Genomic DNA, 27,963 nt, shown 5'->3' with positions numbered 1-27,963 from the left:
CACCATGATATCATGGGCCATGGCGAGGCAGATTCCACACTCTCTATTTGAGTTGAATGATCATCCTGGATGCTATTCACCACAGGATCCAGTTTCGTCGACCAACAACAAGCTGCGACAACAAACAATGTGAGTACAAAGTCCGCATGATGCGCTTTGACTAGTCCTTTGGGGGGATATTACTTGCTATGGAGCTAGGTTTCCGATGAGCATTCTAGCCAGCCTGAGAGTACAGATACCTGCCCCAATAGTAGAGAAGCGAGCTGTTGACCGCTTCGACACAAGCCACTTGCAGGTATCCATCTCAGTTGGAAAACACCCTGAGTGCTGGTTCAACCTTGATGACAAGTGCGAAAACGAAATGCGCCTTGGTACCAAGTCTGCCTCTGAGTTGGCGTCACCCGATGTGGCAGTTTTCGATCGTATACCTCCAGTATTATCCCTTGGAGAATGGCGTCGGTGAGACTTCCACTGCACAAGCCATTTTAATACAACTCCAATCACTTCTCATTATCAACATCTTCAAGCATCTTTGTTGCACGTCGAGCATCTCATGTGGAGCCGAAGGACCTTACACAGTTTTCTTTCTCCGGACCTTTTCTCCGATCCCTTCGTCCTATTCAGGGGTCGCGTTGTCAAAGTTAACAACACACACACACAGTCTCCACTCCACCGATTCCACATAGCCAAACAGAACCAGAATAACCAGTCACTTATTTGATATTACCCCCCTCCTCACCGCTTGCATAAATCCTAACCTCGAGATAGAAACATAACACCACTTTCTCCTCAAATAATCCATGCAGCTTCTTCAAGGGTTCACTGCACCACAAACTCATAATCAGTAATCAATCCTATCGTTAAAGCCTCACAACACATCCACACATTCTCCATCCCTTCAATAATTCTACAGCTTTGTTGCACATCGTAATCCGGCTCGCTCCATCCGTTTCCGTGCCGACTCGAAAATGACTTACAATCATGCTATCTTCAGCGCCTCATGTCCACATGCAGTCAATTCTTCCCATTGTCCACTTCAATGATCAGTAATCCTTCTCCCGCCCCCTTTCGCCATCACAATCCACCAATAGCAGTACTTTTCACACGAAGACGAGTTGGACAACGCTCCAGAAACGCGGAAATCGTACGTCGGTGACATTAATCGGGACGTATTATTATTGGTGGGGTCCATCTTCGGCTTCTGGGTTTCAGCCTCTTTGGAAGGTGGCGCGGTCTGGACCATGGTCGATTTCTAAGAAGCCCCTTGTGGAGACTGTGTGGGGGAGGGTTGTAGCCGACCCGAGAAATCGGGTATGGGATTTGTGGGTAATTGGAATTTTTCTTAATTGATTGGAGCTTTGAAGGAGGGGGTATGGATCCAAGGAAGTTGAATAAATGGATCCAGAGAGATGGGCGAGACGTGATGTAATTGAGAATCTTAAGGAAGGAGTGAAGTTTGCGGAATGGATTGTGTTGAGTGTGTGGTGTTCGTGTTCCACAAGACCCAATGCTCCCTAGGATCGTACCCGAGAACTCGGATCGGAGGACCACCTACATCATGCAGACCCCTGTTTGATGTTCTAGACTTTTGAAATTCGCCACGAGCTTGTTTTTCATAGAAAACACTTCGAAAGAAAATCTGATTGCGTCCTTGAGTTGAAAGTCTAAAGTCCACTTGAGGTGGGTCGGATCGCTGCTTATTTTCAATTGCAGAACACATTAAACACTTCGATATTAGATGACCTTCTCTAAACAAATTTCTTCTCCTCTAGAACCGCATTACGTATTTGATGGAATTGATCTCCTTTTACTTAGCTCATGCCAATAATAAATTACGTTGCTGCAAAGATTACTTGAAGTGTTTGGTGTTATGAAGCCATTCCGCAGTCCGTCGGAATACCACCTGGGCAGAATACGTTAGTAGCAAACAAACTGTCGAGATTTGTTGCACATCGTCGAATCTGAAACATTCTGCTTGCAGCCGTTGAAAGGGGGGGGGGGGGATTAGATATTTCTCGACTCTTGGAAGTTGGGGTGCCTCGAGGATTTCCGTTTGCGGAAGGTGGATAAGGAGGAGAATACTGGATTCGTTCTCGGACGAGCAATCGACCTCAACGATAAGGATTCCACCTCCTAATGAGTGACTGAAATTTCCCCAATTTTTTGGACTACTTCCTTGGGTTAAGTAATCTTCAAGTCAAAGTTCGAGTCTGAATAATTGCACTGCTGGTTCCTGTTGGATGCAAATAGGGGTCGATACAAAGATAATGAAGCCAAGAGAAGGCCAAGGTTGCCCGGAAATGGACTGCAAGAACATAACTTGAGAAAGCAATTGTGTGTATTAATAAATTCTCCATGCTGAGTTCATGAACAGAAGACTGGTATGGGTAAAGAATAAGCTTATCCTCTGGGTCTCTTACAACATTTCTTTCCACTTGAAATTGATCTTGCTGTCACTTGAGAGCATCCATATTGTTACCCCCCCCCCTTCTATGAGATCAAGAGTTTTAGGCCACCTCTTAAAATGTCTTCTTTGAACGAGACAAGATGGGCATCACCAGGAGCAAGGGGAGCTCTCCTCGCAAGCCCGCCTCCAAATTGCCACCCAAGTATCCATTCAACAACTGCAATCGCAGATCTCTTCATCAAAGTCTCCGTCCAATTCGCAATCCATCTCAGAAATCTCCCTCTAAGGAACCCAAATCCCCATCTAGACCCCCTACACGACCCCCCAACGAGATCCCCCTCCAGGTCTACTCTCCCGCACTGTCAGGGTCCGACCTCCACTCCACTCCCATACCAGATAGCCAGACACGCGGAGAAAGAGGCATGCAGCCCAGTTTGGATCTGAATCCTGCCGTGACTTCGAATTTTCACCATGTGCCTTCGTCATGCAAGCTATTTCTGCAGGAAGCAGCAAGCCGTTGCTCTTCAGATCCCTAAGTCTGCCTTCCAGATCCCGATACAGCTACCAGCAACAGGATCCAGACCCCCGCACCATCCATGTCACATTCGACATGAACAATCTCGTGTATCATGGCTTGCCAGTGCCGGTGCCCTACACCCTCTCCTATCCCATAATCGACGGCCCCTCAGTCCCCACTGCTTGCACCCACACCTCGTACCCGCGCCCAGACGACCTCTCCTCAGGGCCACTCACCACCGGCCGAAGACCGATTTGGATGTTGTCTTGTCGGGGCTGAAGAGGAATACTGTAAGGAGGGCTCGCTCGCCAGAGGATTGTGGTTAAGACTATTTCGATACACCTCGCGGCGTAAAATTAGCGAAGGTAGCAAGGAAGGAGCTGCACCTATAGCAAATGACATGCATTATCTGTCTGTCCACTCGCCGCGAATGAGTCGACCTCAACATGCATGGTATAGACGCAGAAATGCCCAATTTTGCCACACCAACCCATTATATACACAACTATTCCATCCTCTCCTTATCTAACAACTCCTCCCTTTCCATCACCGCATCCTCAAACTCATCCCCGGTAGTCACAGCATCGGTATCCTCCTCCGTCGCCGTCGCGTTCTCCGTATTCTCTTCGCTGTGCCGCAGCAAGCTCCGCATATCGTCTTCACTGAGGATACTCTCGATGCTTCCCCTTCTGACCCCAACTCGAGTTTCCCGCCTCCCTCTCTCTATGACTCTTTCGATTTTCAGGCGATTGGCAAGGAATTTGAGTTTCGGGAACGCGCTCTGTTGGCCGACGTGGAGCATCCTAGCTAGTTGCTTCGGGTTGGGATCACTTAGTATCCGCCAGAAATCAGAGATGATGGAGCGCGGCCAGATGGTGATTGTGCCTGAAAATTGCTGCAGCCAGATCTCGCTCCAGTCCTGCCCCAAAGGTCGAGGTAAAAGCTCGAGATGCCGGACCACTTTAAGCCATTTGTTGAGATCGAGTTTGAGGTATTGCTCGGTAGCACTTCCTAAGAACCCGCCTCGCCAGCCGCGTCCTCGTCTGTGGGTGACTGGCTGTCCGACCGAACCGCGGGAGGAGAAGAAAAAGAGGTTGATGTGTGGGTTGACTTGTGAGACGATGCTGAAGTTGACGTTGAAGTGGAGGTTGAGTGCTTTGAGTGGGATATCGGTACGGAGACTGCCGTCTTTCCATTTATGGCCGAAGGAGTAGGGAACGAGGCTTCCATCTCGAGTCTTCATCATTAGCACCACCGGATTCAAGATACCCGGTACCGCGGCTGATGCTAAGACTGCTGACCAAATGACACAGTCAGGGGCTGTCAGGTAGTTTGTTAGAATAGTTGGAGAATGAGGATCAGCAGGGACACAAGAGACGTTGAGTATTCTCCCTGTCCTCTCATATGCCTCTCGGAAAGTCATGCTCCCTCTTGTGAACCAACTGCATCTCTTAGCCCAATCCAGCGAATCGAATCTGGCACCTGTTTTCCACCATCTTGGCGCCCAAACGGTGAAAGGCTCTGAGCAGGCATTGATTCTCCCTGCTAGTGCTGGAACGAGCAACTTTTTGAGCTCGTCATTCGTCCTTGTCGCTACCAGTGCAGCAATCAACGCTCCACCAGAAGTTCCTGTGATAACTTCCGGTAATAGATCTGCGTCCAGGAGGGCTTTCACCACACCAAAGTGGTAATATGCAAATGACGCTCCCCCGGATAAACAAAGTGCTGTTCGGCCGTAGTTTGTATGCAAACGTTTGAACAGCGTTCTCTTCTCATCCGGAAGGAGTTTGTCCGTGTTGACGAGTATCGTCAGGCCTTTTTCGACTGCAGAATCGTTAGTTAGTTGATTTCTTAATTGGATTTAGAATACTCACCTTCGTCAACAAATTCCTGAACCAGGTTCTTCGTCCCGTAATAAGTTTGAGAATATAACCTCGAATTCTCCACCCCCACAAAATTGTTCTTCACACACGCCTCAATCAGGGCTTTCAAGTCGTCCACCGCTTTCGAAGGGCCCGAGTTCCCATTTCCCATCCCTATCTTACTACTACTCTCCTCCTGCTCAATCTTCCTCCTACACTTCCTAATCTGATCCAAGACCCTCCTAACAGTCTTCGAATCATAGTACGCAAACTCGTCCATATCCTTCCACTTATCGTTCCCCAGAAACGTATCCAGCTCCTTCGCCTCCATGACCCAATCCGAGTAATTACTCGTAGCATGAAGCTTCTGCCGTATACGCTCCCTCTTCCCCCGCCACGCAACAAAGTGCTCATAGAGCCAAATATACAACCGCGTGAACAGATAGCTGATGCCCAGGCCCACGACCCACGCTCCTACAACACCTAGGAACGGCCATTTCAGCAACGTATACAGATACCCCTCTCTCGTCTCATCCCTGCTCCTCCTCCCCCCGCCCCCAGTCTTCCCCTTCTCCTTTTCCTTCCCTTTCGAAGACCTCCCTCCTTTCCCCCTCCTGCTGTCCCGTTTCCGCCACCGCTTGGGCGTCACAGGCGCCCAATCATTCTGCGCCGTGATAAACAGACTCTCCCTGCTCCTCGCTCCGTCTCCCCCGATCACGCTGTCCCTCCGACTCACAACCGCGCTCTCCCTTCTCGAACTATCGAAGCTATTCCTGTTTGTTGTCGGTGAGTGTAGTTGCGGTGAAAGGAGAGTCAGGTCTTCGGAGCTGGGACTTGGATCGGGCGCCGAGAGGGCGTTGGCGAACGCTGCTAGGTCGGCGTCGGAGACGAACTCGTGGTCGAAGTCGGGGAGGAGGGAGGCATCATATCCTTCTGCGGAGTCTGGGGCTGGCCCGTCGGTCTTCTTCGACATGTCTGCCATCTCCTCATTCGGTCCGTACTTCTTTGTGTTTGGAATGGAGTTGCGGTGTGAGTAGAGCTAGGTTGGCAAATTCGGCGTGTGTTTTAATTTGGAAGAGGTGAGCATCGTGTCCTAGCTGAGAGCCTGAAGAGGAGTTATGAATTGAGTTTGGACTGAAGTGGTTGCTTCTTGAGGTGTTTAGGTTTGAGAAAGGTACTTTGTTGGGAATGTAACTTCAGATGGAGCGAGGCTCGGCCTCCCACAATCAGATGACGTATCTGGTGCCTTGGCGCGGCGAATTTCAAAGGGGCAACAGTTTGAATTATTTGTTGGGGAGGTATAGTTTAAGAGAGCTTGAACATTCCTTCACTCTTTAATCTTGATCAGGTATCTTACGTAGGAGAGTGTTCCTGCTAGAAATGGTGGGGTCAAAGTATGGGGAGGGCTGGCTCGGACATGGGTCCGAAATAAGCAGGGCGGGTTCAAGCCTCACTCAGCCCAAATGGAAATGGGCTGGCGATATCAGCCTCAAGAAGAATCTAGTAGAGAAATGTTTCTTGATCGCAATACTATGCTGGGTACAAACATGCTGGCAGGTCCAAATGACTCGGAATGGCAAAGTCTTCAAAACCGAGGCACGGAAAAAGACCTGTGTAAACGCCAATCATAACGTTCTCCCCCTCTCATCAGCCCTGGCCTTCTCTCTATAGCCTCCTATCTAAACATATTGCGACAACCATCTGATGCCTTCACCGTAACCTACTTTACGTTAGAATACTCCTCAGAAGAGGAGATTTTGGCAGCACTTACCCTGTCTCATAACAACGGAGCACATGAAAACCTCGATAGGTCTGATACCCTCAAGAGGAACCTTGCCCTTGCCCGTTGTCTGATATAGTCCCAACTGATGTCTCAACTCATCCTCACTGACCGCATCCGGGTGATCGATCTTGTTACCCAAAACCACGAACGGGACCTTGCTTAACTCCTCCATGCTCAACAGAGCGTCGAGCTCAGCTTTTGATTCAGAGAGACGCTCGTGGTCCTTAGCGTCAACAAGGAATACGATGCCAGAGACTTCTGGGAAATAGTCCTTCCAGAGACGGCGAGCTGGACCATGTCAGCCTCGTCTTACCATGCTGAGAATTGGAGCAGATTATGCCATACCTTGTTGATGACCGCCCAAGTCGAAAGTTGTGAATTTAACGTTGCCAATGGCAAGTTCTTCGGATGCTGGAGAGCTGTCAATACATGCGCACGTGCTTGCGCCTGCCAGCGCATCTGCTTGAGGACAACTCACTGGGATGGAGAGTAGGTTGGAGGATAGCGACTCTGTCATTCTGCACGCATCCCAACATCAGCCAGTGTTTCCTATCCCTCGAGCACGCAGCCAGCCTTCTATCCAAGCCGCAGATCTCGATGATTGTGAACGGGTCCATCTCAACGCACCTTCAACATATGCAGCAGCGTCGTCTTTCCCGCATTGTCGAGACCGAGAAACAGGAGTTTTGCATGCTTGTTCAGGAGTCCCAGCGATGCAAGAGTATCCCAAACTATTGAACAGATAACAATCAGCTCGCCATCCGGGCAATGTCCCCCATTTCTCAACGAGGGTCTGCGAGAGAGATACTTACACCAGTTAACAATCCACATCTTGAATATGTGATTACGGGGTGGCGATTTCGGTATTAAAGGTTGCTGCAACAAGAGTGCGAGATGGGGGGTTATTTTGTAGAGTGAACAACTTCCTTGATGGCAATGGAAACTTAATTTGGCGCTAAGTTTTGACGGCCTCAGTTTCAAGGCATGTACGGAGCGACCCGTGTCCAAGTGCTTTTATTATAAGAGATTGACAAGTTAATGACTGAGTATGCCTATTAGAAATGTTTTCTAGAACCTTTATAAACGCCTGACACGCTTTGTGTAAACTTGTCATATATATTTGTGGTTGAAATTCTAGCTCCTGGTAAAAATACAAGTGTCCTCACCTGATTTGTTTCAATATGTGATTGAGAACATCATAGGACACGTCAGTTGCTATACTTCAGTGGCTATCCGGAAAATATGTCTCTGGGAAAAACAACTAACCAACTTGACTGGCCCAAGCTGGTTTTGTTGTTGGTGATAATAGCCAAGTGTCCTTAGTCCACAAACGTAGCATAATGTGCTCGATCACACTGGAACATTGAGAAGACAGTTCAAATAACGAGCTCAAATAACGAGCTCAAGTAACGAAACTAAAATTCCGAAACAAGCCCGCTAAAAGCCAGATCAAAATTGAACGAGTGGCTATTCTTCGCCGCCCTCCCATCCCCTTGCCTTCCCCTCCCCGATCCACCAGTAACAATCTCAATCGACCTCCCAAATGCTGCCGGCGCTATGCTATATGCTCTAAAGGGCCCAAACAATGACCACTTTCAAGTCGATCTGGTATGATGCAAGAAGATTCATGTGCTGCACGCGTTGGTGACTTGACAATGATCTTGGTAACAAAGGAAAATTGGGTATGCACAAATCCGCACCGCGCTATCAGTCTCGACGGATGGGTTGTAGAAGCAGTATTTACAAAAGAATAGAATAGTATGGATGAGCAAAGCAGACTTGTCTGCTTCAACATCCGTGTCTCCGAAGACTCTGTACAAGGAGCCTAGGCAGACATCATGTATGGGTCTTGTGCTCCGATGGTCTTGCCGGCCATCAGCAAGCCAAGCTCCCGCATTCGCTCGGCTCCTTTGCCAGGTTGAGGTTTTGGACGCTCCCCCTGCTTGTTTTTGCGATTGCAATGCTTTTGATAGAATTTCTCCTTGCGGCGTTGACGCTTCTGCTCGAGGCCCTTGACGATGTCGATAGCACCGCGAGTGGGACCATCATTGTCGTCGAGACCATTGCCTGTGGCAGCATCGAGACGGGAGGCTTGATATTGGCGGCAAAAGGCATTGGGGGTGCGGGGTAGAGACTTTGTGTGAGTGAGACCTGGTCGGGACCCTAGCGGCGCAAAGGCAATAGCATGGCTGACTCCCTGGGTTGTCGGCGAGCCAGGTGGGGAGCGGATGGTTCTCGCTGGTGGAGGAGAATACATACGTCTTGGAGAGTGACCGAAAAGCTTGCGAGGTGGAGGTGAGCGAAGCCGTTGCTTTGGCGGGGGAGGAGAGTGCATTCTCCTTGGTGGAGGGGGCGAATGAAGTCTTCTTGGAGAATGGCCAGGTGATTTGCGATGAGTTGCGATAGAACGACGGCGACCTTGATGTGGCTCTTCGTCTGACTCCTCGAACTTGCCATGAAGCCAGACATGCTCATCACTGTCGTGGGCAGCTTCAACCTGATCACGTTCGTCCTCCTCGTCTTCGGGGTCCGAGGTTGGAAAGCTGGGGTCAATATCTTGCGGTGTTTGCTTGTGCTTGGCGTTTTTCCTGGCCTCCATGCAGGAGACATAGGCAACCTCGAGAGGACGGTCTTCGTCAAGAGTACCACAGACGAAGTCGGTACTATCCGGAAGATCAGGGGTGCCAGGACGAATCTTGATTGGGCGGCGCCGCAGTCGTCTCTCCTCTCTCGGCGGCTCCATATGATTCAGCGAATCTATGGATGAAGCTGATGCAGCCCTGTGAGCAGATGCTCTATAAGTGCTGGCTTCGCCAATGGCTCGGTTGCGAATTTTCTTCCCGGGAGTCCAGAATGCGAAATCTCCCTCGGCGTCACTCTCGTCATCTGATTCAGCAAAGCCAGCTTCATTATCTGTCTCATTTCCGTCTGAGGCTTCAAAGTCGGATCCTTGGGCAATGTCGTCGACATCTTCCAGTTCCTCTTGGGAGTCCGAATCGCCTTCGTCATCTGACATATTGCCATCCTCATCGTCATCTTCCTCGTCCTCCAATGCCTCCTCCTCGGCCTCGTTACCCAGCCTTCGAATTCGGTTCTCTTTCTCCAAAGTGTCGTTGATAGTCAACTTCGCTTTTTGGACTTCTGCGTCCTTGCGAATCCACTCGTCCTCGTGTATCTTTTCGCTTGCAAATTCATTGAATCGAGTAGCTTCTGATGCTTCAAGGGTATCCTCATCAGTAGAGATATATTTCGGCTTGGCTCGAATAGCAACTGGTGAGACATGTCGAACTGTGGACGACGAGTCACGATGCGGACGTGAGGGGGTGGGTACGCGGGGAGATTTCTTTGAGATGGATGGGGATTCAGGCGTAACACGCTTCTGAATCTCTGACGGTTTTGATTCCAGATTGGTTTTTGGTAGGGTCTTGATTGACTTGTCCGAAGGCTTGGGAAGAGCGCAGGCAAATGTACATCTCCGGCGTGGAGCTTCCGTGTTGGTCGTCGCAGGTAGAGGCTCTGGCACAGCTGCGAGTGTCGCCTTTGGCTTCGCGTCCTTCTTTGCATCACACATGAAAGAGATGGTCCGCCTCTTGGGTGCTTCCTCAACAGGCTTAGTGGGAGAAGTACCGGCAATCTCTGGGACATTGTGACTGGCGATTATAGCCGTTGGCGGGGGTATAGAGTTCGTTGCCAAGGAATAAGGTGCGAAACTGGTGTAGGTAGTATTCGGGAACGGAGGGCTCGGTGTGTTGGTGCGCGCAGGACTGGTCAGACCACCATCGCTCGTAAGCTCAGCTGTCGAGGCAAGACTGGCATTGCTCATCATCGAACGTCGACGAGTTAGGTCGGTGCTGACCTGCATTCCGGGTTTGGTGGCTTCCATCTCAGGGTTCTTCTGGAAGGCCTTTGTGAGGAGGGATTTGTTTCGCTCGCCTTGTAGTCGAACGGCGGATTTGTGAAATCCTGATAGTGATTGCTCTCGAGGAGCGCGACGATCCGGTGGCTCGTCGACGTCTGCTGGAATCTCGTCATCCGTAATCGCAGGTTCATTGGCAGCTGGCTGAGCGCGCCAGGCAAAGAAGTTTTGTATTCCCATCTCGATGTTCTGATCGCGATGGCGGTTCATGGTGAATATTAAAAGGTAAAGGGCGAGAGCAGCCGACGCAGGGCAATTGAGCGTCTACTCTCGAGGGTAAATTGAAAGCTTTTCGGGCTCGTCGTAAGTGGCAATAGCCAAGAGGAAGATCGAAATCTTGTTGTGTAACCGAGAGTCTCGGAGACTCTATGGCGTCCCTGGGCACCGTGGGCGGTGGGCGTGGTGCTATAATCGAACGGCCATCTTTGCTGTGAAGGAGCAATCCAAGTGACTTCGCGGGAAGCAAAACGGACAAGAGGTTTGTTTCGAGGAATGAAAGTTGAAGCAAAATGTCGGTGGTTATCGGGTTGTCGTCGCCAGGTGAGGATCGGCTCGCGCCTGACAAATGGTGGCGGTAGAGAGGATTTCTCTGACGGCAAGAGCGCTTGGCTGCGCTTGGCTTGGCTTGGCTTGGCTGTGTGAGACGGAGAACGAGAATGAGCCAAGGCCGGCTCAAGTCAACAAACAGGCTGTTGTTGACCAAAAAGCAACAAAGGATTTGTCGTTAGTGTTGTGGAATTGGGACGCAGAGAAGAGTGCCAGTGCCAGTGCAAGTGCAAGAGCGTGCGGGTGCGGGTGCGAAAACGGCGGAAAAGACTTGCTTAAAGATTCAAGCAGCGGCTAACGACGTGGTGGAGCAGGCAGGGCTGGCGCATCCTCCAGCGGCGTGAGCGATCGAGCGAACCTGGTGTGCGTGCGGGCGGGCGGGCGTGCGTGCGTACAGCGCGCGAAAACTGGGTGAGTGAGTGGTGACACTGATGTGGTGTGGGCCGCGCTGCTGGTGGCCTCCTGCCGACCTCCTGCCAGTCCTCCTGCCCTCCTCTTTGCCGAAAGCAAGAATGGCGCGCCAACAGAGGGGCCTGCTCATCAAACCTCCACGGCCTGCTCTGTCTGAGTCTCTGACCAAAATAGTGTCGATTGTTTCCCACTCGAGTTCTGAATGCGGCAGAGGAGGCGCCGAAGAAATCTCCGGCTTTAACTCTCCAATCTCTTCCACACATCATCGAAACGGATCCGTCTCTGCAAATTTCTGGACGTCATTGTCATACATATAGTAGCTCATTTATACTGTAATCATCATTGATCGTTCGTTCGTTCCTTGTTTCCTTTCTACAGTACTTCCACCACCCAGCAGAACTGCCGCCCTTTCAGCTCTTTTCCTGTCTGTCAGACCAATTTGCTCGCGGGACCCTCGAGTCTGATTTCCCGGTGGGAGCACATCATTCCATTACGACTCAACCATCCCAGACACCTCCCCGAAAGCCAAGGTGGGGTCCGTCAAACATGGTTTCGAGGACGTGGGGGTTTGTTTTTATACTCCGTCCGGCGTACGCCCTGGCCGGCAGCGAACGCGCACCATCACGACTCAACAGCCCGGAATGCTGAAAAGGGGTCGAAAAGCTTCGATCAATCTCCCATGCAATGATGCAACAAATGCTGCACCTCGAAGCTGCAAGCTGCAATGACCCGTGCTGCCGTTGCTCGAAGAACGAAAGCTCCGCCCGCGTCTTCTCTCCGATCTTTTGGTCCTCTCGCAGCCTCCTTGCGCATGGACGGGCCCCGCCGAAGCCGCACGATCTTCCTTTCTCCGGCCAATAGCATGGCTGCAAATTGCGAATTAATAATCCATGCTGACCGCCAAAAAGTAAATTTACTTCCAAGCAGAGGAGGGGTTCAAATTGTGGGGTACCGTACTTGCGACACGTCAAGTCGAAAGAGCTGCAAGTGCGTGTTTGCGCTCAGCTGTTGCAGAGTTAGGGGCTTTTCAGACGCTCCTCTATTTCGGATGCATCGAATAATCGGCCTTCTTCCTATCTTTCAGGAGATGGTGTTGTGGCACTCATGACTCTCATTCACCAGGTCGGTCCTAGCAAAAGTTGGACTTGGAGGCGGTGAAATGTTAGCTCCAGTGATCCTCATGATACTGCAACTCATCCGTAGTGGTCGGATGAAGGATGAAGCTGACACACAGTAATTAGTTCCCTGGGACCGGAGATGGGCGGTGAAAACGATCTTTGTGCACGCAAACCACAATCAGAATCTCCAGATGATGATGTTGGACGTCTTCTCCGTCCATCGATCCCTCGGCGCGTCTAGCCGGTAGCACCTACCAGAGAGAGAGAGCGCAGCGTCTCATGCCTCGGAACTCCCTGCATGACAAAATGTACACTTGCACCGGTGGACAAATTTGACATGGTTGACCTGCATACTTGCATGGAGCCTAAAGTGGTTGGTGGAGGTTAATCCCTCATACTGCAGATTCCCGGCCATTCTTCGGGATACCGTTTTCGCACTTAGTCGGAAAGCCTCCTCGGTTCCTCTCGGCCGATGGTTTCACTCGCAAGCTGCGGCTAAGAAAAGATTTTCCATTGGTGAGAGGATGAAAGGATCTTGTACGGGGATCGGAGGGCAAATGACGTCGATGAAGCTATTGATGTTCGACTACGTCTCCTTCAGGTGGAGCGAAATCTCTGTCACACCTGCAGGTGTTTCTCCCAAACACTTCCTTTCATCGATAGCTGTTTCCGTCTGAGTCGACAATGTCCCAAGACAAGCCGGATCATTTAAGACACTTTCCATGTGGATATTCCATCGAGTTGTAGGACATTCAAAGTATCCCTCTCCTCCTGTCTCCGAGATACTGAAATAGAGAAAATCTGATTCCTCTAGTAGTCTAGACAAATGTCCGACTACGAGTTGGGATAGTGAAAATTCAGTGCCGCTTTATTTGTTCGGTGCGAGGCAAGGCACCACGCACTCATCTTGGACCAAGACTCCCAGGTCCACACACATGCACTGTGTGGTCCCGCAACATTAAAGATTGGGACTGGCTGATAGCATCAGGCGATGAGCCCCCTCTTCTTTCTGTTCTCGTTGTTTGTCCCTCCCTTATCCCTCAGCTGGGACTTCCATAAAATTATGCCCAACCTCGTTGAAGGTAATCTCGCAGAAGTCCCCACAAGCAGTCCGCAATAATAGGTGCTTCAATGCGGGAGCATAATTCAATGGAGAGAACAGCGAAGAATGAGAACGCAGGAGTCCATCTCGACCGAGTACAAGAGATGAGGAAGAACGGGCAGAACAAGTACTACTGACTAGCGGCACTTCATACCCTCTTCTTGATTAGTAAAGCACGTAATATATCTTCGGGGAAAGATAGAGACGAGCAAGTTGATTATTCACACGAGAAGCCATAAATTCAACAGACCCTCAGGACTGCTGTGGTCTGGAAGTTGATGTATCGATTCCTGACCAATCTACCCGGTGTTCTTGAAATAGATGTTGTAGCGACAGAATCGGTCAATACGCTCGGAGGCTGGGAGCAAGCCTCATAAGGTAAGGGTTATAATTGAAACAGGGTGGGGAGAGGTTTTAGGTGTGCTGAAAACCAGTGATGAGGTTGGGCTTGCCATGGAGGAGGGAGCACTGAGAAGCCCCCCCAGCGGTGGACGAAAAAAAATGGCCCTAATTTCCAATGTTCCACCTCAAGTTGGACATTCATCTGCGATATGATTCTGATATGCTGGATAATTCGAGATATTTAAGGGGACCAGTTTTCGAACGCACTATAATTCAGATGTACATTTAGAGGAGAAGCATTTGCAATGTCCAACTTTGACTGGGTACATTGAAATTGGGTGTGCCTTTTCTATTCCTAGTGAGCCGTTTGGATTGAGATACTCCTCGAATCGAAAGCACATAAATTGAGGCTATTGATTTCTGACCACAGCAAAACTCGAGAAGCATCTCACTTATGGAGTCGTCGTAGAGAGTACGAGGAACAGAAATAGCTGCAGCTTTGGGCACTTCTCCCACTGTTGTGAAGATGTTCACTTCCCTTGCTTCGCGTGGTACGTCTTCAACGAGATTCATGGGCAGAATCATGAGAATATTTTTATGGAACGGGTATGATTTAATAGCTTTATGAAAGGAAGGAACTGATCGACTTTATAACACGGTGGATGCCAAAGGAGGTTTGGAGCACCTGTGTTCCATTTTACGTTTTAGGAATGAGTCACGTGATAACCGCGCTAATTTCAAAATGGGAGCCGAGCGATTGAACCTCATCGGAAGCTCAAGCTGTCCAGCTCCTCAACGACTCAACATCTACCAATTGGACATCATGAACTCTCTCCGTATCGCTCGCACAGCTCTGCGAGTACGCCCTACGGCTGTCAGGGCCCCTCTTCAACGCAGAGGATATGCTGAGGCAGTTTCGGATAAGGTCGGTATTCTTGGACAGATTTTGCGGCCACAGCTAACATCCTCCAGATCAAGCTGAGCTTGGCTCTGCCCCATCAGGTATGTCGAAATTGGTCCGGGACTGCATGCGAATATATGGTTTGAAGTTGGGAATCGATTGAATTGGGAAGGGCTGGTCGAACGATGCGTGGGAAAGGAGGAGAGGTTGTTGATTCGGAACTGACCACAAGTCAACAGTCAGTCTACAAGTCACAAGATGTTGTCCAGGTCAACATTCCCGCGGAATCCGGCGAAATGGGTGTGCTCGCAAACCACGTTGCTTCCATTGAGCAGCTGAAGCCGGGACTCATTGAAGTTATTGAGGAGAGTGGTGGAAGCAAGCAGTTCTTCCGTAAGCATGCCAGATCAATTGACACGAACGAATGGCTAATGTATCATCTATAGTCTCTGGAGGCTTTGCGATTGTCCAACCAAACTCGGAATTGAGCATCAACGCTGTTGAGGGATACCCATTGGAAGACTTCAGCATAGACGCTGTTCGATCACAGATCTCGGAGGCACAAAAGATCGCAGGTGGAAGTGGAAGCGAGCAAGACATTGCTGAGGCGAAGATTGAACTTGAGGTATGTAAAATTGTCTGTACTGTGTGGCACCAACTAACGTTATGCCAGGTTTTGGAGAGCTTGCAAGCTGCTCTCAAGTAAAGATGAAACTTCGGTTCTGGGGAAGGAGGAGAGAATTATAGAGGTAGCGACTATGTACATCATTGTTCCTTGAAATGCATCCCGTGGAATATTTGCTTGCACGAGTCTTGATTTGCTGTAATTCGTTGCTGGTCGTCCCTTCCCCTTTTGTTTTTAGGGTTTTGGGCTCCCGAGGAACGAGAACAAGCACCCTCATCAATTTCTTCGCAACCCTCTTTCAATTAACACAAGCTTACATCGAGTAAAGCTGCTCGGTGACTTGTTTGCTTCTTCTATTCATTAAAGGACATTCTGGTCCTAGGTATTCTTACATAATTTTTGGAAGCTTGACAAGTAAGACTCGATGTCTCGACTCACCCAGATCAAGCACATCCGGCTATGAACTATCAGTGGCGATCACCAGGAAAAGGTCGGTTTTCCTACGTCGACACACCAGTCCCGATCCGCAGCAGCCTCCAAGATGCAATACGTCCAGGTACTGTTGCGTCGCGCATCGAATCTCTTCAGAAACTTGCGAGCCCAAGTCTTCCACGATCTCATCCTCCACCTATCTCAATCACACGAGGCGAGGATTCGCGCATTGGTTTTGGTCGGCGCATAAACAATCGTTTTGGAAACCCCGCTCTCCAAAATACCAACCCAGACGAAGAGCCGCACAACGAGACCGCATGCCATTCCTTTCTTGGCTTAAATACACCTAGAGTAACCCACGAAGAACAACATGATATCGCTGGTCAGAGAACGAAATACGCTCGGTCGCCAGGAATCAATGGCCAAATATTTCCCGATGGCAGGCCAGCGAGGACACAGCACGATGCTGTCGCTCCATGGGAAGTGCTTTCAAGAAGCCATCGGACTAGAACCATGGGTCGACATGTCACGGACCTAGAAAGTGATATGCAGACGGAGAGCAACATCTCTAGGAAACAAGCACGTTTTACGGCAGAGAGCTCAACATCCCGCTGGTGCGATGAGGCGAGGTATCTCGACCTCTACCGTCGAAATATCGAATCGAGACCAGCAGATACCATCAACTCAGAGGCCTCCAATGCTACAAGCTCTACGACCCGTCGGCAAAGCGTGCGAGATCTTTTCAAGGACTTTGGCATCGAAAGACCTGCGGGCCTGGCTTCTAGAGAGACATTTTATGATAAGTCAGAGGCTCCAAAGCTCATGAGGCGAGGGACACAGTGCCACATCTGTTCTAGTGTGAATCCGAGCGTTTCCATCGCTTGCTCCAGATGTAGTCACAAACTCTGTCTGAGGTGTGATGCATCGCGTGAAAATGAGGTTGTGGGCGCCAAAGAACCAGATCACAGCAAGGAAAAACTCACTTCAAAGGAGAATCGGTCAACATATCGAGCTATCAATGAAAGTAATTTCAAGTCAGCTGAACCGCGGAAGCAGGTGCCGCTGCCATCCCTGCACATACCACAGCTACCAATCAAAATCCCAGGTATGCAAGCTGTCGACTTATTCGCTTTGCTGAAAAAGTCGTCCCAAACTCTCAAGCAAGACCAAACTTTTCGGGAAGAACCATCAGCAATTCCCTTTCTCTCAAGATCACAGGTGCCCAGGCGTGTGAAGGACTCGCCATTTATGATCGCTGACTTACTCGCTGCGAAGGGGTCTCTGTCTTCGGGTCTGATTGAAAGTCCAGCCAAGAATGATCATCTTAGTTCTCGAAATGCCCAAGACCATCAGCTGAAGGAGGCGAGAAAGCAACAGGAGGCTACCTCAGCTTCCGACGGTTGCAAATGTAGTAGTTCAACATGCCGAGCGACTCATCACGGCCATCAGCCATATAGACACGCAGTATCTTGCATCAAGAGGAAGAGGCATCGCCATGTCCAAAAAGATACAGATAAGGGCTATTCGGCTGACACAAGCCGAGTTGAAGAAGCAATTCATTCACACTCCAAGTCCTCTCACGCCAAAGAGCATCGTACTGAAAAGCACTCCCATAGGGTTAAAGCAAATGGTCGCCCTCCTCCCATCCAGAGGTCATCCGCCATGGGCCCTCAGGTATTCGGCGAACGGGAAGCATTGGAGTTCGTGGAATGCCATGGCTATCCTCGAACTGGCCACTCTCGCCTTGGAAGCCCAGTCTCCTCTGGAATTGTTGGGGAGTGTCAGCACTGTCTTCATGATTGCCACTGTGAAGCTTGTAAAAGCACACATCACAATGTGCGATGCTGCGTGCACGCTGATCACCAAGCAATGGCTCATCGCCATCTCACCCCCCAAAAAGGGGCGTCGGTGGTCTCTGAGAAGGAACCCTCTGCGAGTGAAATGAAACCATCCGATATACTAGCATCATATAAATCTGCTGGGGCTGCTGCTCAAACCTCTGAGCAGAAAATCATCATAGCAGCGACTAAAGCTACCAAGGATTCTATTCGCCAAGGTCAACCACCGAAGAAACCTCCAATTACTAAGATGCCTGGTATGCCGAGGGCCAAACGATCTTCTCTCATGGTGGACCACTTCGCCAAACCTCCCACGCCACCTCCTTGGGTGACCAGCCCCCGGAAGCAAAGCAAAGCAAGCATTGCTCAAGCTGAGCGATGGAAAGAGATAGGACGAGAAGTTGTTGAAACTGTGTTTGGTGTCGAACCTCGAGGAGACCCTCCACCTTCTTTCAAAGAAAGACCTGCTTCCCCGCCACTTGCTCCTTATCCCGCAGGCCACCTTCGCAGGAGTAATGATGCGTTGGCTGCGCTTCGTTTTCTATATGAACATGATGAAGAGCGGCGGGCGAGTCTCAGACGGCCTTCACAGAGGTCGATCATTGAAAAGCTTTCGAGACCATCCAGCACCCGACCCTCACCAAAGATGCAAGTATCTCCGCCTGGCTCAAGAAGAGCTTCCAGAAGGTTGAGTGCTCTATTTCAGCTCAGAGAGAAGAATCCAGTACCACTGTTGAATCAAAAGCTCTTGGAACACCAAGAGGAGCTGCGACGTACACAGAAGGAAGGCGATGATGGATTGGAAACCGTTGCTAAGGATGCCCCAGATGAGTTTATCTGCGATCACGAACGCGGGGAAACTGACCGCAATGGCAGCCGCAATGTCAGGCCTGAAGAAACGGGCAGAGCAGAGACGATCCGCAATGTGATGTCTGGAGAAAGAGACAGAGATGGGAGTATCAAGAGCGATGCGATGGATACCGTCAGAAAGAAAGCATGGAGAATCAGATTGGTCGATCGAGTACCAAGTCCAGCCTGTGTCAATGATCAGCCTGTGGAGCAACACAGGCTAGCCGATGACGAGGTTCTTAGCAGCAAGAAATCTCTTGTTTCTCTGCTCGAAAAGCGGACTGAGGTACCACCGCCGGACTCAGAGAATCATGATTGTGTTTGGAAGAGTAGATTGTTTGAGCTAAATAGGAGGGGATTAGGTATTCAAGGTGTCACGGTTTTGTTGCATTTGGAGAGGAGGGAGGATGTTATTTTCAAGGCTGTTGATTGGAAAGGTGGGGACTTGAGAAGGGAGGATTGAGTAGTGAGATTGGAGAATGTTCATGCTGGGTTTGGAAAAGTGGAATAGAAGGAATTGAGACTGTTTTGTCTTCTCATGAGCAACTCCTGCTCTTACGTAGACTTGCTCCTCTCTCTTCGTCGTTATTTCTTTCGGGAATCTCTATTTCAATTTGCTCTTTACCATACATTTACAACGCCTTTGTGTATCGCATGATTCGCATACGACCCTGTTGTGGAGGTGATCAATGGTAACTATCGGCTGAATGCCGATGATGGGGGTTTCATGGTGCTCGATTCCGAGTTGATTCCGACTTCGTCCACGATTAAGCGAATCTCGTTGTCCCTAAGATATCCCCGAACCTTGAATCAATGTACAGCAAAATATTCAGGGGTTAAAGGGGGGTGTGGTCCGGTGCTATGGTGAAGGCGAGCCCGGGATGACGAATGTAAACAGAGGTGCTGATTTGCAACAAAAGCTGCGGAGTCAGGATTCACTCGAGAGGTTGAGGATCAGATGAAAGATACTCTTGAATAGAGTTCACTGTGCTGAGGAGCGCTTCCTATAACTAGCCCACAACATATGATGCATCGGGAATATTTCAAATATCCCAGGGACTTCTGGACATTGGCGGAGTAAATGCTTCCATAAGCTAGGACATTGAAAGGTCTGTTGCGAAGCCATCCTTCTCCCATTAGTGAAGGCAATTAGTGGATTCGCGCACCCTCATTTCAGAGCTCCAGAGGCCAGTAGCTTTTTGCTTCCGCAAATGATGAGGCGTCGATCAGGCACAGGACCTCACTGCCCCTCAAGCAGAACCCGTCTTTCTTCCCAGGCTAGGAGAGGCTAACCTCCCTTTTCTTTCAAGAAACGTTCCCAGCTCTCTTTCCCTTTCACCAAACGTCCTCCGGGCTAACCATATACTTCTCCCCATCGCTCCTCACATGCTTCCCATGCACATCCCGTTTTAACTGCTTCCTCATATCCCACCCATCCTCACTATCCTTCGTCTCGTCCGTCGGGTCATCATTGTAATAGTCCTTCACTACCCTGAATACACTGTATCCCAGCCCTTTGTACAAGCCTTGGGCAACTTTATTGCTCTTCCGAACGAAGAGATCCACGAACCAGGCATCATACTCGTCTCCGGAATTCTCGAGGGAGGAAGAGAGAGTGCGGGCCAGGCCTAAACGGCGGGCATGCGGGGCAACAGTCAGAGCGGTAATGTGGGCGTGGAAGGGGAGGTAATGCTCGGAATGGATGTAGTAGCTTGGGGAAGATTCGAGCTTGCCCATTACTGGGACAACGTTAGCGGAGACTTTCGTAGAGGGGATAGAGGGGCAGTGCTGTAGCCATCGATAGTCCCGTCCAGACCCTCAGCTACGTTGAAGAGGTGTGGCCATCGAGCTAGGTAGGAGAAGTAGAAATTTAGGTCGTAAGTCTCGGTCAGAGGGTCCAGGTTGGTGGGGTTGAATTTGAAGACGTCTGTTGCGTGGAAGGGGCGGAGGGATGTCATCTTCGGTGGAGTAGCTCTTGGGAGGTTGGTGCCTGTGACGGAGCGGAATTTTTGTGTGGTTTCTCGGGTTGAAAAGGACTTGATGTAAAGTTCATCTGATCAGGTGAAGTCACGAAGGTTCCTGGTCCCGCGGAACGGATCAACCCCAGGTTCCAGCCACGCGGTGACCTCACCAAACACCTCGAAACCCCCGATTCGGATTCACAACGTGGAAAACGTCACTTTGTGTTCTGGTATGATTCGTAGCAAAAGAAATATCTGCGCATGTTGTCATCTTGTCGACAGGGGTCACCGCCGCCAATCGCAGATACACGAGCCTGGTTATTGACCAGCAATTCTGCTATGGGATCAACGTAAGAAATTACTGAACCCTGCCGTCTCCACGTCGACCCGGACAACGACCAAAATAATACATCTCCTGTCTCGACGTCCACGGCGCGCTTTCCGACGTGTCATACGCACATTCCCACGAGACTTTGCTGACCGGAGTGCGAAACCAGGGGCCAGGGAGCTCAGGGAACAAAGGAGGATCGTAAGCTTTGATCAAGACATTTGGGGGTTAAGAAGGAAGACGATCGAGCCAGGACGAGAATATAGACTTGGTGTATACTACACAATGCCTTCATCTCCAAAGACGCCGAGGCATAGCAGACACCCGTCGAACATCGATCTCTCCTTTGCTTCGCCGCAATCATATAACGAAAGCCCTCGCAGACACTCCAAAACTTCTATACATACTCCTACGACGCCTAACCGGAACAGTCTGCAACGCTCGGATTCTATCGGAATAGATGTGTTTAGCAGTGGGGGGCCGGCGCCGCCTTCAAATGGACTTGGGAATCTGGCAGATGAGCTGGCGGATGCTTGGGGTGACGAAGAGGGGAGCGGAGAGGAGGATGAGTACGGGGAGCCGGAGATGAATTTTCAGGAGGTGAAAGAGGAGGGAGATGGTGGGCAGACAAGAGATAGCGGGGTGGATGTGTCGAGCTCGCCTGTGGAGGGGTCGCTGAAGCCCTCCGGATTATTCCCTCCTGGCGGTGGTCGAGGACATAGGAGACAAACGAGCGAGTACGATGGGAGTGATTATGGAGGCGATTCAGATCTTGAGTCGGCTGGTATGCCTGTTGGGCTCGTGTCGAGGATGGATATGGTTGAGAGTTTGGCTCGGAGGGGCATGGAGAATAATGGCACTGATAGGGATGGCGTTGTGAAGAGGGTGATCGAAGGGCTGAAGGATTTGGGAAGCCAGTCTGGTGTCGAGGGTGGAGCTACAAGGTATATATCTCCATTGAGTTTCTACATACCTTTTCTAATGATCATACAGACTCATAACTGCACACTCAGCGCTCTCAACACACTTGATGCATCAATCCCGGCTCCTGCAATCCCTCGCATACGCCGTGCTTTCTCCTGTAGTAGCACCACCCGATGAAGACTTCATTGACGACCTAATGCCCCTTCTCGTCACCATTGGCGAATCTATGCCTCGGCCCACAGCGGCAGCATTCAACTCCCTAACACAGCTCCATACCCTCACCGCCGACCTAGTCCAAACACTGAACTACCTATCTGACACCCTTCACATGTCAAGACAGACAACAACCACTGCTACACGACGATTACGAAGTGCACGAGAACTAGTAGCTGAGATGAGGAAAGAAGAAGATGCCAGAGAAGAAGGAGAAAGATGGCTAAAGAGACATAATTGGTCAGAAAGACTGGGCAACCGAGAATGTGCTGGCGTATGTGGGGACGTTGTAGGAGGCTTCGAGGAGGTATGTAATGATTGGAGAGCGAGACTGGTTGCCCAAGCGGAGGCTGTCTCTTGATTACCTATATATCATACGATTGAAGGCTTTACTTTGTTGCATATGGCTGTGGGAAGCGAGTGGCGTTCTTGTTGGTATAGATAATAAAGCCAATAGATATGTGTGTGATATGATTTCTGAAGTTCTCAGAAATTTCGTTCATTTCCGTTTCCTCTTCATATATCTCGTAGACAGCCATCAAAATCGCTCTGTGCCTTCGTCATTTCTACTTTCAGAAGATATCAGAGGCAAGATGCTAATGTCCCTTGCATGATAATATGCAAGCCTTGTTTTATCAGGCCAGCCAAAACGCCACAATCCCCAAATGTGTAACCCTGAGATTCGGTGGCTTTGCACAGCCCCATGGTGGTGCCACGTGAGCTCACATGCAAAAAGACGGATTTCCTTCAACCCCTCCAAGGCTGAATATTGCCTCTTCCGACACCTTCGACAATCAATTTCTAGCTGAGAAGTAAAAAATGGATGCCGTTCAATGTCGCGACTGTGTGGGTGGAGCTATCCATACAGGCAAGCCGACTGGAGTTCAGATCCAATTTCACGGCCTCCCAGCCTATGTGACTCGGCCAGATGAAGGGACACCAGGAAAAGGAATAATTATATTCATCACCGACATCTTCGGGTGGAAGTTTCCAAACAGTAGGCTCCTTGCCGACAAATATGCCAAAAATGGTGGTTATACAGTCTATATACCAGATTTCATGAGAGGTCAGTAAATCCTTCCACATCTATCGCTCCATGTATTCACACTCGATTGCCAGGCAACGGAGCTGCTCCAAAGGCTGCCGAATGCATGCGCGTCACAGCCGCCTATGAAGCGCCCTCCTCGCTTCTCTACAGCATCTTCGTCAAGCCATTCTTGGCCCTCAAAGCTGTCTTCCTCCTTGCCGGCCCAGCTTTCCATACCCGACGATCTAAGGCCAAACCGGTCGTCTTCGACTTCATGCGAGCGCTCCGAGCCGACCCGGCGACCGCTGATACCAAAATCGGCGTCGTTGGATTCTGCTGGGGTGGTCAGTACTCAATCCTTCTCGGTCAAAACGACTCAGGCCATGGTTCAACAGAGTCCATACCTCTCGTTGATGCAGCATTCACGGCTCATCCTGCTCGATTTGAGATACCGGAAGATATCAAGAAGGCCAAGGTTCCGTTGTCCATGGCCTTGGCGGAAAACGATCTCTGGGTGCCGCCGAAAGAGGCTCAGATTCTGAAGAAACTGGAGAAGGAGGAGCCGTATGAAGTTGTGATTTTTGAGGGGACGAAACATGGGTTTGCGTTGAGGTGTGATGAGAAGGATGAGGTGCAGATGGCGGCTGCTGAGAAGGCGGAGGAGCAGGCTTTGAGGTGGTTTAAGAAGTGGATTGGTTGATGTTTTGCGGGTCGGCGCTTCGGTTTCTCTTCCGTTACCCTACAATTGGTCCGAATCTTCTATTAAAATGGTTCTAGTATACATTCCCCTCGTTTCGCCTTCCCAAGTCACCGGTATCATCTGAATGTATACCCCTTGGAGTATCGGCACATCCTTTGTTGCTGAATGCGCTCGGATCGTCTTCCTTGGATAATCTGTGTCATCTGGCTTGAAATGGAGTGCCTTGACTGTGCCCAAGATGTGTCGTGGGTTATCGGCGTGGGATTTAACGAGTTCTTGGCGCTTTGTTTCTGATTCCAAGGCATGGATCAGGAGCGCATGCGCCTTGGCAACTATATTGAACGTGTTCTAGTGGTGGAAGTTAGAGTATATCTTCCATTTATCTAAGTGGTGGACTTGCATACTAAAGTTCCCATCTGCTGCTTTGCGCTATATAATCTTAAGAAGGTGTCTTATATATTGGATTCCCCCTTGGTGTGGTGCTAATGTACCAAATTGTAGGGGACATTCAGTTATTCCTCTTCTGCATTGTCCAGTTATTCAGAATAATGGTCTGTTTGAATTATCGGGAATATTCAGTATCTTATATATTACCGACTTTTTGAGAATATCGAGTCGATCTGAGTGTCAAATAAAGCCCTTGAGTTATTTGTCACGTTTGGAATTGGGGGCCATATCGTGGAGAGCGTTGGCGGACGAACGAGGGACGAGCTACATGTGACGCCTACAAGCCAAGTGTGCATCGATTTGACGAGCGAGCGCCGACGATCGAGAGGAAAGGCTTGATCTTGAAGGCAAGATGCAAGCGTTGCAAAGAACCAGACTTGCCTGCACATATACGCACGAACAAGCCCCAAGTTGTGGGAAATTGTAGCAGCTCAATGTCCCCACCGATTTGGTACATTCGACGAAATAAAGATTGAAATGTCCTCGAAAAATTGTGACATTGATAGGAGACAAAGCTGAGCATTCTCAAGTCACGAATTGAATTAGGCCTATTTACCCAAAGTCGAATCCTCGTAAGTCAATACCAATACCCTCCTCTCCAAGCATGTACTCCCCCATTTCGTCTGCGCCAATCCCGCTCATATCCCAAATACTTGTCGATATCCTACTCTGCTTTAATAACTCTTCAATGATCAGTCTACTTCGCCGAGCCCCAGCCCAAACATTTTCGAGTTGGGTTAGAAAATGAATACATGCTTCAACGTCACCGGTGGCGTCTTCGTGGGTGAGAGACGAAAGGCGGAGTCTGGGGTGAGATTAGAACTGATGGCAAAGATGGAAGAGCCAAACTTACATCAGGACTCCTGAGAGTGCAAGGTAGTGCGTGCAGAATGCTAGGTGGTGGGACGGAGGGACGCGAGCTTGGATGAGTTCTGCCACCCCGATACAACTTCTCGCTGCGTTGACGCATTGGAGGAAGGAAGGGTGCTTGCTGGAGAAAGAGACACGGTTGAGGTCGGGAATGAGAGGTCTGAAAGAGTTAGGACATCCTGCATTAAGGAGTGAGGTTCGATCACCTGTGGAGATTTATCACACAAGCCGCATGCACGATGTAGAGAATGACGCCCACCGTCAGATGAGGCGAGTCATAATTCACACTATTTGCAGAGAATCTGATCGAATCAGGTACTGTGTTGAGCCATTCAAATAAATCGGCGTCGAGCGACTCGAATAATTTCTCCTTTCCGGATAATCGACTCGTCGTAGACCTCCTGCGGCCGTTCTGCCATCGAAGCGGATTGACGGCACGAATAACCTTTCCAAATATTTGACAGAGCTTGGAGAAAGCTATGAAGCCGGCGAGTTGCGAAGGTGTTGCTGGCTTGATTCTGAGATCTGGTTGCTCTTTGCAATACGATTCTAGCTCGTCATCATCGAGGTCCAGAGGTATCTCGCAATCGCAGTCAGAGTCTTCTACGCCCATGGGCCGACCGAGGCAGATTGAAAGGAGTCTGAAAAAGGTCAGAACGGTAATCCGGGTGGAACTGACTGGGATTTACCTGTCTAATCCGTAAACGCTCCACCAGACTCGGCGGCATAACTCTTCTTTCAGAGTCTCACCAGTCCCTCTTTCCGGAGATCTCTGGGAGAAAATTCAGCTTGATCAAATATCATGTGGAGACAGATTTACATGTAACCCTAAATCTTGAGCTGCTCGGACTGCTTGACCAGCAAACTTCCAGCTTTGCGTGAGGGTATTCCAGCAAGCAGTGCATATGGAGAGCAATGCCAAACATTGAACTTGTTCAATAGAGCCCTCTCCAGTCGACTTGTAATACAGTAAAAGAGCGCTTTCATAGTATTGTAAGCCCGTGAACATGCCGGGATTTCCAGGCTCTCGAGGCAACAGTCCAGAAGCGCACGCACAGACAGCAAAGAAGACAGACAGAAAGCCAGGATCAAGAGTTTCCCCTGACCGATCATTAATTAATACATTATACCGCTGCATGAAATGTGGCTTGTATATCACGGGCATAGAGAAATGCAAGTGATCAAAGTAGAGGTTGACAAGAAGATCGGAGACGTAGCGAGGAGGTCGAATCAGTTGTTCTGCCTTTGGGAGGAACGGTAATGGAGGCCAAGTTCGTCCACGATCGAAGAAAGGTAGCTCAAGAATGCTCGTATTAGTTTCACGATGTCGAAGGTCAACTGGAGTCGGTGGAGTGTTGCCCGTTCCGGCTTCTGGGCTCAATGTCTTCAATGCTTCGATCAAGACCATTGTCCCAGTGCCTCCAACATATCTGAGTTTGCCGTACGAATCTCGGGTCATCACGTGGTCCTGGATATTGATAGGGGTTTCGTCGTCTGCCTCTTCATTCCCATCTTCGAATTCCTCGCCCTCATCGACTTGGCCGTCCTCAATAAGAGCTACCTGAGCACCATTTGAGGACATCGTGTCACCTAAATCAGGTTTATTCGCTGTCTTATTGTGCATTGGCTGGGACATATGGACAGAAGTATTAGGAACTTGATGTTTGAGAGACTCAAGACTTCCAATAACTTCATTAAACTTGGCCAGCATCTTCTCCATATGCTGACATAACGTATCGACTTTCTGGAAACGCTCATCCAGAGTCGCCAAGAACCTAGACAGAGTCAGCAACAGTCAAAATAGTAACAGCGCTTACTCACTGTCGGCTTGTTGAAGCATTGTCATTGCTCTCAGGATATATACAGGCTCGGTTTCGATTCCTGCAAGGCTTGCAAACATCATTGCCGTCACATTTACTCTACATCCAGCGGTGAGCGGAAGTAGACGATTCTGAGCTACGAGGCTTCTCATACCTTTTTCTTCCGACACTCAAGACATGCTCGCCATACTCGTCCTGGGCGGCCGCTGCTTCCTTGTTGGCCGTCGTCTCCGAGCTCGATGCCGAGCTCTGACATGCTTCAATAGTTGCCGGGGAGAATTGACACGCGCTTATTGTATGTACTTTTTCGAGGCAACAAGGGGGGATGAAGGAATTCCCACCGCAGAACCAAAGACTATACTGGCATTGGCGATGTATAAAGCCCACTCTTGAGCGTGAGCGTCTTGATAAGGAGTGATGAGGCCCACATTATCCCCGCTTTCCCAAGGGTCCGACCATGGCATAGAATGGCCACATAATTTCGAGGGTGTCAATGCAACTCGAGTCGTATTTGGGAACTTTTCGCTATAATTCGAGCCAGTTCAGTTATGGGGGAAATATGCTGTCGATGAGATGAAAGGAGGTTGGATTAGATTGGGAGTGAAAGTAGCCATTCCTACATGCACCTACCTCGCTAAAATGCGGGAGGTCAATAAATTTAGAGCCTAATGGCTACGCGTTCTCGCACTTTCAACTTCTCACGCTTCAAAATCGAACATTGCTTATCGAGACCTTTAATCTTGGGTGGACGGGCGTTCCTCCGAGTTGGGCCAAGTTACTGAGGCCATTAGCGGGCTAGCGGACAAATCCGAGAAGCGAAAAGTGATTTTCTGATTTTCTGATTTTCGCGCCCACACCCCCCCACCACACCTTACTAAAAAAAAAAAAAGTATAGCATATATACCTTATTCTCGACTACTCCTAACCTCCCCTTAGCTTATATAGTCCGTAAGGCAAATCCCATAGATTATGAGATATATCTCTATCTCCCTTACTTTCTATATTCTCTATACTACCTATATTA

General features: G+C 49.7%; 10 protein-coding genes across 10 annotated transcripts; 4 read left to right on the top strand and 6 right to left on the bottom strand.

Moving 5' to 3' along the window:
- Nucleotides 1-3,429: 3,429 nt before the first annotated feature.
- K444DRAFT_631304 (FabD/lysophospholipase-like protein) lies at nt 3,430-5,759 on the bottom strand (the record flags this gene model as incomplete). The annotated part of the gene is made up of 2 exons (XM_024883339.1): nt 3,430-4,748; nt 4,799-5,759. 2 exons carry the CDS (start codon nt 5,757-5,759, stop codon nt 3,430-3,432), a joined length of 2,280 nt encoding a protein of 759 aa, XP_024735165.1.
- Nucleotides 5,760-6,441: 682 nt separating this feature from the next.
- Nucleotides 6,442-7,866, bottom strand: K444DRAFT_440977 (GTP-binding protein). Its single transcript, XM_024872841.1, has 6 exons — nt 7,382-7,866; nt 7,197-7,300; nt 7,048-7,087; nt 6,915-6,980; nt 6,558-6,857; nt 6,442-6,506 (listed from the first exon to the last, which is right to left on the bottom strand). The coding sequence occupies exons 1-6, from the start codon at nt 7,398-7,400 to the stop codon at nt 6,466-6,468; spliced, it is 570 nt and encodes a 189-aa protein (XP_024735164.1). The 5' UTR covers nt 7,401-7,866; the 3' UTR covers nt 6,442-6,465.
- Nucleotides 7,867-8,394: 528 nt separating this feature from the next.
- K444DRAFT_644160 (uncharacterized protein) lies at nt 8,395-10,665 on the bottom strand (the record flags this gene model as incomplete). The annotated part of the gene is made up of 2 exons (XM_024884931.1): nt 8,395-9,822; nt 9,859-10,665. The coding sequence occupies 2 exons, from the start codon at nt 10,663-10,665 to the stop codon at nt 8,395-8,397; spliced, it is 2,235 nt and encodes a 744-aa protein (XP_024735163.1).
- A 4,118-nt stretch (nt 10,666-14,783) lies between these two features.
- K444DRAFT_614512 (ATP synthase delta chain mitochondrial precursor) lies at nt 14,784-15,676 on the top strand. Its single transcript, XM_024880541.1, has 5 exons — nt 14,784-14,929; nt 14,977-15,006; nt 15,145-15,298; nt 15,352-15,530; nt 15,579-15,676. Exons 1-5 carry the CDS (start codon nt 14,828-14,830, stop codon nt 15,609-15,611), a joined length of 498 nt encoding a protein of 165 aa, XP_024735162.1. The 5' UTR covers nt 14,784-14,827; the 3' UTR covers nt 15,612-15,676.
- A 25-nt stretch (nt 15,677-15,701) lies between these two features.
- On the top strand, nt 15,702-17,276 carry K444DRAFT_614510 (uncharacterized protein; the record flags this gene model as incomplete). Its single annotated transcript, XM_024880540.1, has 2 exons — nt 15,702-17,067; nt 17,238-17,276. Coding segments are annotated over exons 1-2 (1,100 nt in total), but the record flags the coding sequence as incomplete, so codon positions are not given.
- A 2,355-nt stretch (nt 17,277-19,631) lies between these two features.
- K444DRAFT_614508 (N-acetyltransferase 5) lies at nt 19,632-20,388 on the bottom strand (the record flags this gene model as incomplete). Its single annotated transcript, XM_024880539.1, has 1 exon — nt 19,632-20,388. A coding segment is annotated over one exon (404 nt), but the record flags the coding sequence as incomplete, so codon positions are not given.
- On the bottom strand, nt 20,297-20,857 carry K444DRAFT_614507 (uncharacterized protein). Its single transcript, XM_024880538.1, has one exon. It carries the CDS (start codon nt 20,605-20,607, stop codon nt 20,386-20,388), a length of 222 nt encoding a protein of 73 aa, XP_024735159.1. The 5' UTR covers nt 20,608-20,857; the 3' UTR covers nt 20,297-20,385.
- Nucleotides 20,858-21,223: 366 nt separating this feature from the next.
- Nucleotides 21,224-22,436, top strand: K444DRAFT_631298 (uncharacterized protein; the record flags this gene model as incomplete). Its single annotated transcript, XM_024883338.1, has 2 exons — nt 21,224-21,882; nt 21,932-22,436. 2 exons carry the CDS (start codon nt 21,224-21,226, stop codon nt 22,434-22,436), a joined length of 1,164 nt encoding a protein of 387 aa, XP_024735158.1.
- Nucleotides 22,437-22,894: 458 nt separating this feature from the next.
- K444DRAFT_532619 (alpha/beta-hydrolase) lies at nt 22,895-23,802 on the top strand (the record flags this gene model as incomplete). Its single annotated transcript, XM_024875092.1, has 2 exons — nt 22,895-23,141; nt 23,195-23,802. 2 exons carry the CDS (start codon nt 22,895-22,897, stop codon nt 23,800-23,802), a joined length of 855 nt encoding a protein of 284 aa, XP_024735157.1.
- Nucleotides 23,803-24,759: 957 nt separating this feature from the next.
- K444DRAFT_614504 (uncharacterized protein) lies at nt 24,760-27,566 on the bottom strand. The gene is made up of 6 exons (XM_024880537.1): nt 27,094-27,566; nt 26,941-27,038; nt 25,940-26,894; nt 25,809-25,891; nt 25,326-25,760; nt 24,760-25,279 (listed from the first exon to the last, which is right to left on the bottom strand). The coding sequence occupies exons 1-6, from the start codon at nt 27,193-27,195 to the stop codon at nt 25,099-25,101; spliced, it is 1,854 nt and encodes a 617-aa protein (XP_024735156.1). The 5' UTR covers nt 27,196-27,566; the 3' UTR covers nt 24,760-25,098.
- Between the last annotated feature and the right edge of the window lie 397 nt (nt 27,567-27,963).

The sequence above is a fragment of the Hyaloscypha bicolor genome, assembly GCF_002865645.1.
Source record: "Hyaloscypha bicolor E unplaced genomic scaffold K444scaffold_98, whole genome shotgun sequence".
Lineage (NCBI taxonomy): Eukaryota > Fungi > Ascomycota > Leotiomycetes > Helotiales > Hyaloscyphaceae > Hyaloscypha > Hyaloscypha bicolor.
This window is presented reverse-complemented; position numbering and strand designations above follow the sequence as displayed.